The 8,916-nt window shown below is 21.4% G+C and overlaps 4 protein-coding genes across 4 annotated transcripts; 2 read left to right on the forward strand and 2 right to left on the reverse strand.

Moving 5' to 3' along the window:
* Positions 1 to 849: 849 nt before the first annotated feature.
* DICPUDRAFT_44150 (uncharacterized protein) lies at positions 850 to 3,652 on the forward strand (the record flags this gene model as incomplete). The annotated part of the gene is made up of 4 exons (XM_003294890.1): positions 850 to 1,716; positions 1,825 to 2,217; positions 2,293 to 3,145; positions 3,231 to 3,652. 4 exons carry the CDS (start codon positions 850 to 852, stop codon positions 3,650 to 3,652), a joined length of 2,535 nt encoding a protein of 844 aa, XP_003294938.1.
* A 1,481-nt stretch (positions 3,653 to 5,133) lies between these two features.
* On the forward strand, positions 5,134 to 5,826 carry DICPUDRAFT_85382 (uncharacterized protein; the record flags this gene model as incomplete). The annotated part of the gene is made up of 5 exons (XM_003294891.1): positions 5,134 to 5,157; positions 5,226 to 5,246; positions 5,388 to 5,455; positions 5,530 to 5,708; positions 5,780 to 5,826. The coding sequence occupies 5 exons, from the start codon at positions 5,134 to 5,136 to the stop codon at positions 5,824 to 5,826; spliced, it is 339 nt and encodes a 112-aa protein (XP_003294939.1).
* Positions 5,827 to 6,507: 681 nt separating this feature from the next.
* Positions 6,508 to 7,593, reverse strand: DICPUDRAFT_44151 (uncharacterized protein; the record flags this gene model as incomplete). The annotated part of the gene is made up of 1 exon (XM_003294892.1): positions 6,508 to 7,593. A coding segment is annotated over one exon (1,086 nt), but the record flags the coding sequence as incomplete, so codon positions are not given.
* A 330-nt stretch (positions 7,594 to 7,923) lies between these two features.
* On the reverse strand, positions 7,924 to 8,668 carry DICPUDRAFT_93312 (uncharacterized protein). The gene has a single exon (XM_003294893.1). It carries the CDS (start codon positions 8,621 to 8,623, stop codon positions 8,003 to 8,005), a length of 621 nt encoding a protein of 206 aa, XP_003294941.1. The 5' UTR covers positions 8,624 to 8,668; the 3' UTR covers positions 7,924 to 8,002.
* Between the last annotated feature and the right edge of the window lie 248 nt (positions 8,669 to 8,916).

Consider the following 8,916-nt stretch of genomic DNA (forward strand, 5'->3'; position numbering starts at 1 on the left):
ATATAAATATATAAACAAACAAAAAAAATTAAAAAAAAAAAATTAAAAAATTAAAATTTTTTTTTTTTTTTGAATTAAAATTTTTTTAATTTTTTTAAATTTTTTTCACTTAAAAAAAAATTATTTCTAAATAATTATTTCTTTTTTAGGATCAAATGAAACATTATCTTTTTTTTATAAAATAATATAGATCCATAATTAAATAACCATAAATAATTATTTTCATTTTAAAACTTGATTTCTATTTTTTGATTATTCAATTAATTAAATTTAATCTAAAAAAAAGAAAAAAATTTTTGATCTCTATTGAATGAAATAAATTATTGAGTTCTCATAAATATCCACTAGTGATCAAATAAAAAAAGAAAAATAAAACCCAAATTTGGAAAAAAATTTTAAAAAAAACAAAAAAAAAACACAAAAAAACACAAAAAAAAAAAAAAAAAAATGATTAAAAATAAAAATAAAACTAAATTTATTAATACTTATATTTAATAATAAAATAAAATATACATTTTTCATGTTTATTTTTTTATTTTATTTTTTTTTTTTTTTTTTTTTTTTTATTTTTTTATTTTTAATTTTTTAAATTTGGTTATTTTTCTTTGCAAAATTTATAAACCATAAAAACAACCATTTAATTGAAAAAAAAAGAAAAATTTTATAAAAAAATAAAAAAATTTAAATTTTTTTTTATTTTTTTTTTTTATTTTTTTATTTTTGTAAAATTTATTGCAAAGGAAAAATAAAAATAAAAGTAAAATATATTCTATATATTTTATTATTTTTTTAAAATAAATGTCAGAAAGGAAAGAGGAACTATATCAGCTTTTAGATGATATTATTGATATGAAACCAACTCATTCACCCTCTACCCACCAACCAAATAATGAATTAATAGAATCCCCACCACACCCACCCATACCAATAATACCATCATCCTCAGAAAATTCGCCATCCTCATCTTTACCTACTTCACCATCGTCGACACACAATAAAACTCCAATTACATTATTACCAACTACCAATAATTGGAAAGCATCAATACCTAAAAAGAAATTTGAAAATGTACAACACTCACAAATATTAAACCAACCTAATAATTTATCGACATCTTCATCATCATCATCATCATCATCATCGTCATCATCATCAAATTTATTACAACAACCCTTATTATCACCAGCTCGGAAAATACCTTTAAATAAAAGTTCAGACATGAGTTTACCAACAAACCAAAATAGTTCACCAAATAGTCCACAAACACCACCATTATCGCCACAATTATCATTAACACCACTTTCTTTAGTTAATGATAATGTTGTAAATAGTAATAATAATAATAATAATAATAATAAAAATAATAATAATAATATTAATAATAATAATAATCACCTTGTAAATAATAAAGAAAAACCAAAATTAAAAAGAGAAAATTCAATTCAAAAAAATGTACAATCACCACCACAACAAATAAATACCTTAAATTCAGAAGATGAAATTTTAATTAAAGTTTGGTTACCAATGGAATATACAGGTCAGTTATATAAGGTTAGAAAGTTTAGTGGAGGCAGCTCAACACTCAAGGTTTCAAGTATTTTAAATTCACAATTAGCGCCAATCTACCAATCCCCAAAAAATAAATTGTTTTTAAATAATGAAGAAAAACCATTACCAAGCCATTTAACTTTAAAAGATTTATCATTAACAAAATATGTAAGTTATAATTAATAATAATAATAATAATAATAATAAATAATAATAATAATAATAATAAATAATAATAATAATAATAATATAAATATTAATAATATTATTTTACAGGATATTTTATATTTAAGAAGAGAGCCAGAGTATGAATTAATTATCCCATCACATCCACAATGTGGATCATTAATATTGGATAAAGATATTAAAGTTGGTGAAATGCTTTTAAAAATTGAACTATGGTTAAAAGATATTTTAGAGTCAACTAGTAATGGCCAACCCCAATCACAACCAATACCTCTTCATCCAGTAGATAGACAAGAGTATTTCACATCACTAGAAGAGCAACATTTAATGAATGGTCATAATGAGGTAAATTCACACTACAATCTATTAAAAAAACTTTCAGTACCAACAGCAAACACAAGATTAACTGGAAAATTATCAAGAGGTTATTATTTAAGACTTTATGATCAAAAACAAATCTCAAATTATGGTATTAAAATTAAAGTAATTATTTAAAATACTATAGTAACAGTTAATGATTAAAATTTTATAGTTAACTAATTTTCTTTTTACAAATAGGATACATTAATTTTTAAAAAGAAGGTTTTAAATAGGGGTTTGGCAATTGATGATGCGGAGGGCGGTATTGAAATATCGGTCCTATATTCACCTTTATCAATGGTTGCAACAATTTCAGATTCAGATTTTGAAAAGGAAATTAAGGATAGAGAAAAAGAAAAAGAATATTTATCATCAAATACACCATTAAATAATAATAACAATAGTAATAATAATAACAACAATAGTAATAATAATTCAACATCAGATATTTTATTACCCAATCTAATTAAAATCGAAAATCATAATTCACAATTATTAAATGAAATTAAAAGTGAAAAGAAAAAAAGAAAGAGTAAAAGGACACCATCAAGTGTTGGGTTACCTTTTAATATTGTACATAAAACTCATGTAGATTTCGAATATAAATGGTCTGGTGCATCTGTTGAAGATACCTTTGAATTTAAAGAGAAATTAGGTCAAGGTGGTTATGGTGCTGTTTTTAAAGTTTTACATAAAGAAACTGGTTTTCCAATGGCAATTAAAGTTTTATCGATCACACCAACAAGAATCAAAGATATTGAAAAGGAAATTGATTTATTAAAAAAGTGCCGTTGTCCAAATGTTTTATCTTATTATGGAAGTATTAGTTCGAAATTAACAGAGCTTTGGATTCTTATGGATTATTGTGCTGTTGGATCAATTAAAGATATGATGAAAACATGTTGCGATACTTTAGATGAAGATCAAATAGCTGTTGTAACTTTAAGTGTTTTAAATGGTTTGGGTTATCTTCACTCGAAAGGAATAGTACATTTGGATGTTAAAGGTGCAAATATTTTATTAACTGAAAATGGTGATGTAAAATTAGCAGGTATGTATTAATATTATTATATTATTATTATTTTAATCATAATCATTATTATAGGAAAATTAATTAATTATTTTATTTTAATTAGATTTTGGTGTTAGCCAACAATTACAAACACCATATGGCCAAGCTAATATTTTAATTGGTAGTCCATTATACATGGCACCAGAAGTTATTCAAAAAGCACCATACAACTTTAAAGCAGATATTTGGTCATTAGGTATTACTTTAATAGAGTTGGCAGAGGGTAGACCCCCAAATAGAGGTTTGAAATCTATGAACCAATTAGTCGACATACCCAATATGCCACCCCCAAAGCTATCAAATCCAAAAGATTGGACCCCATGTTTCAATGATTTTATAGCAAAGTGTTTAACAAAAGATCCTGAACAGAGACCTTCAGTTGTAGAGCTATTATCACACGATTTCATTAAAAATTCAAAAACTCCAGATGTATTATCAAACTTAATTAAACAAACTTTATCTTCAAGAGTGGATAACCAAAGTTAATAAAAAAAAAAAAAAAAAAAAAAGTTTTTACAATAAAAAAAAATATTTAAATAGGTTTTTAACAATTTAAAAATAAAATTTAAACCTTATTCACAAATGCTCACACTATCTATATAATTCATTCTTGAAAAAATATATATTTTTATGAATGAAGAAATCCATTTTTTGGTTAACTTTTATTTGTTTCCATATTTCTGGAAGGAGCCTAAAAAATTATATCATCCAATATCCTCATTGGTGTAGTCGGTAACACTCTAGTCTTTCACACTGGTACCTCGGGTTCGATTCCCGAATGGGGAGCTTTTTAATCACTGATATCTTCTGGAAGATCATCTTCCAGGAGATATATTTGTTATGTATTGTCATCAAGATTTTGTAATGTAGATGGAGCTACTTTAGTTATAGATAAATAATTATAACTGTAATATTCATTTAATTCTAAAATGCATATGAATACATTACAATTTACTAACAACATTTTTTATTTTCTTAAATGTTTATTTATAAGTTTATATGTATAATAAACTATTTTTTATTTAAATTTTTTTTTAAAGATCGTAATTTTAATAAATATCGATTAATTAATTGACAAATAACAATCAAAAAAGTATATTTAGTACAATTTAATGATTATCAAAGAAAAAAATTTATAAATAAATGATCATCACAAAAATTTGTCATGTTTTTTTTTCAGTGATATTATTATATATTTAAAAAAAAAAAAGAAATTTCTCAATGACTTTAAAGTTATTTGAAATAAATAAATAAATAATTAAATAAATAATATTTTATTTTTTTTTTTAATTAAATTTTTTTCGTATGATTATTAATTTTTTTTTTTTTAATAAAAAAAAAATGAAAAATACTATTAAATTTTTTTTTTTTTAATTGGACAGTTGGCATTATCATTTTTTTTTTTGAATAATTAAGATTGCAATGGTTTCTAAAATTGGTAATTTTCATTCTTATTTAATTAAAAAAAATAAAAATTTATTAATTCATTTCCCAAACATATCAGCCACTTTTATAATAATAATAAAAAGTGTGTGTGGTGGGGTTATAATTTAATTTTTTTTAAATTTTTTTTATAAAATTATTTTTTTATTTGGTGTTTGTGTTTAAAAAATAAACGGATGATCACTACTTTTATGATAGCTACAGATTAAAAATTTAATAGAATGTATAAAAAAGGAAATACCGAGTTTGGATCTAATCTATTATATTAACAAAAGGAAATTATAATTAAAATGAATTAAATTTATTTTTTTATTTCATTTTCTAAAAAAATTTTAAAAACCTATAAAAACTTTTTTCGAATTTTTTTTTCATTAAATTCAAGCTCACAATCAAAGTAATTTGTATAATCAAGTTTAAATTTAATAGTATTTTTTTAATCATTATATTATATTTTTTTTTTTAATAATTATATATATTTTATATTTTATTTTATTTTACCCTTTATAAATAGAAAACAATAAAAAATGGGTAACATTTTTTCAAAAAAGGTAATTATCTCTTATATAACATACATTATAAAAAAATAAATACTAATTATTGTTTTATTTGTATTTAGGATTTCATTTTTGAAAAAAAAGTAAGAGCTATGGAATCCAATATTAATAAATTGGAGACCAAAATTTTAAGCTCCAAAACTGACCACTATAATAATTATAAAATAAACATTTTTTATTTTTTTATTATAGAATTATTAATAGCAACTTTTTTATATGAAAAGCTTGCATCATCCGACACTTTGTCTGAAAAGGCAATGTGTGTATATTATTCATTATTTACTTCAATAATGTAAGTTTTTCATTTTTAATTTATATATAACTTTTTATATATTATAGATATTAACATTTATATTATCATTTTAGGATCTATTTATTAATTAAATTGGATAGATTATTTTTTGACATATTTATAAAAAATAATGAAAAAAAATTAATTAAATTACATTCTGGTCTTGAAAAATTGTTCGAAGAAAGGAAACTCGAAACAGATTTTGAAAAGACCAAGAATCTTTTGGAGGCATACGAAATTTTTAAGAAAAAAAGTAGGTACTAGATAGTATTCATTTAAAATATTATATCTGTAGTAATGTAATGTCTAACTATTTTTTTTTAGATTTCGATAACAGATACCAACCAGAGTATCAACATCAACCTCCATAACAACCACCACAATCTCAACTTCAATATATCTTAGTAGATATATTATAAATAAAATAGATAAAAAAATAAAATTAAAAAAATAATTATTTAGAATCAAAAAAAAAAAGAAGAATTTATCGCAAATGTTCAAAATCCATGAAGGTAAAGATCCAATCAAAGTAAAAGGCCTTCAATTAAATCAACACCAAAGAATTTTTTCTAATCAACTATTTGATGTATATCAGACATTGTTCTGGCCAAGCAACAATGGTATCATCGAATGGTTTTAGAGGAAGAAAAGATTTAATGGTTCATTAGAAGAAATGATTTAATGGTTCTAATCCGGCAGCTTCCAAAACTTAATCAATTGACACAAGTACTAATCTTAGTAAATCCGTTATGTCCAAATAAAGAGTTGTGCATTCAATTGATAGTTTTCTCTTTGACCACCCAGGTTTCATTAATTTAATAACTGCTGCCATAAAATAAAGATAAAGATAAATTCTTTTTATAAATTTTTTTTTGAAATAATTATTTTTATTTTTTTTTTTTAATTTTTAATTTCTTATTTTTTTAAAAAAAATTTTATTTGATATTAAATAAATCATTTTAAAAATAAAATGTCAAATAACAATAATCTAGTTTAGTTGAAATTTTAATTTATTTTTATTTAAAATTTCATAATTTACATTGATTTAAAAATTAAATAGGTTCTAGAAAATAATTTTTATAATAAAAAATTAACATCCTAAATATAAAAATGTTAAAAATTAATAAAAGATCGATAGAAATAAAGCATATTAAAGTCATACATACACAGTAATATCTATAACAACCAAAAGGCCTAATGGGAATATATACTAAAGTGTAACCATGTGGACATTTTATATTTTCATTTTGGCAATTGTTTTCTAAATCCAAAGTATTGTTGGAAATGCAACCACTATAAAAGATACATTTTGAACTATCTCGGTGATAAGTGGGAATAGATGTTGGTTGTGATGCACAAATTGTTTCATTAATGAAATCTTTAAGATCTTCAATACCATTATTCACAATATATTGATTATCAAAGTTTTTTTTTTCTCTACATTTTTCTATTTCACTATTATATCCACTAAATGGGATCTCTATAAATATTTTAGTTATTGAAAAAGTTTTTTTTTGTTTATCAATAAAGCCATAGTTAATGGTTTTTGAATTTGTTATTTGTTTGTGTAACCAATTAATATCTAAATGGTTTATTGTTTTACTATACATTTCTTTAAAAGATAATAATTTATATTGAAAAGATAAATTTATAGTTTCTGCAGTAAAAGGATGATATGGGTTGTTTACATAATTTTTTGAATCAATAATTGATGCAACATTTGGAGTTGACTCTGATATAGTTATATATTGATATTCTCGATTGTAATTAGGTACGCCATATATTTTATCGGCACCGTTATTATATATTAGACGGGTAGCATTATGCACTTGAAAATATTGAAATTTGGGATGGGATAGTATTAATCCACCTAGTAATAGATCATCAGTTAATGCCAATGTAATTAATGAAATATTGTAGTTTATTATTGATGGATCTAGTGAAATTGATGAAACATATATTGGACTTTGACCAGTATTTACACGTGATAACCAATACCCACCACATTGAGGATAGGGACAATCTCTGTCATCAATTTTTATACTATAAAAAATAAAATCTTTTTTAGATAAACAATTAATATATTTAAATAACAATAAAGAAAATATAATAGTTTTAAAAATATTCATTTTATATAAGTATTATACATATTGCATAAAAGTTTTAGTATAATAAAAAAAAAAAATGAAACCATTAATTTTAAAATTAAAAAAAAAAAAATAATAATTTTAAAATATAAAATATTTCAAGCTTTTTTTGATTGGTTTTTGTAGATTAAAGGTTTTTTTTTAAACAATTATAATTTATATAAGTATTATACATATTGCATAATCGTTTATATTTATATTTTTTTGTTTTTATTCTTTTATTTTTAAAATGGGGGGATAAAAATTACTAACCTTTGCTCTAAATCTATAAGAAAAAAATAAATAAATTAAAGAATAAATATTGTTATTTTTACTATTGTTTTTATATTTTAAAAAAAGTAAAAATTTTTTTATTTATTTTTATATATTTTATTAAATTTATTATTATAAAAAATATATTTTAATTTAAATAATTATAAATATGATTATGGTTAAAACCTTTAATATTATTTTTTAAAATTTGAAATTTACAATTTTGATTAATTTTTGATAAAGTGGAACTTGATAAGAATTGAGAACAAAAGCTGATATCTAAAGTTTTTAATGCAACTATTCCTATACTTTTTCTATTGCTATTATATAGAGTACTACTGCTACTAAAGAATGGAGATGACAATAATATATCTAAAAATGACTGGTCTAATTGGAAGCAACCCGGTATTGAAAGATATTCTAAATGTTTATATAAGCCAGTGACAACATATGCTAAATCCATCCAATCTATACAACGACAGTAGCCTAGAGATAATGATTTTAAGTGAAATGATGTAAAGTTTTTTGAATTTGGTAAGAGTGCTCTAATAGTTGATTTGGCAATTGGATTAAATGAAAGATCTAACGAAATTAATGTTGAGGGTAATGTTTGAACTAAAAGTGCACCATCATCATCTGAAAGGAAAACCTTGGCTAATGAAAATATTTTTAAATTTTGAAATGCTGTTTTTAAACAATATAAGTTTCTTGATAATATACTCTTGCAACCAGAGAGATTTAATTCTACTAGTGATGGCATCTTATTCATAAATAATGATTGATTAATTGCTTTGTTATTTATTGTATCATTATAATATTTTTTATTTTTTATTATGCTGTTATTAAAATTATTTATTATTATATTGTTAGCGTTATTATTATTATTATTACTATTATTATTATTGTTATTATTATTATTAATATTATTATTATTATTATTATTATTATTATTATTATTATTATTATTATTATTATTATTATTATTATTATTATTATTATTATTATTATTATTATTATTATTATTATTATTATTATTATAATTATAATTATTATTGTAATTAT

This window comes from Dictyostelium purpureum, assembly GCF_000190715.1.
Source record: "Dictyostelium purpureum unplaced genomic scaffold DICPUscaffold_671, whole genome shotgun sequence".
Taxonomy (NCBI): Eukaryota; Evosea; class Eumycetozoa; order Dictyosteliales; family Dictyosteliaceae; genus Dictyostelium; species Dictyostelium purpureum.

Coding starts and splice junctions, on each gene's coding strand:
- DICPUDRAFT_93312 (XM_003294893.1), bottom strand. CDS start 8,623: ATGAATAAGATGCCATCACTAGTAGAATTAAATCTCTCTGGTTGCAAG.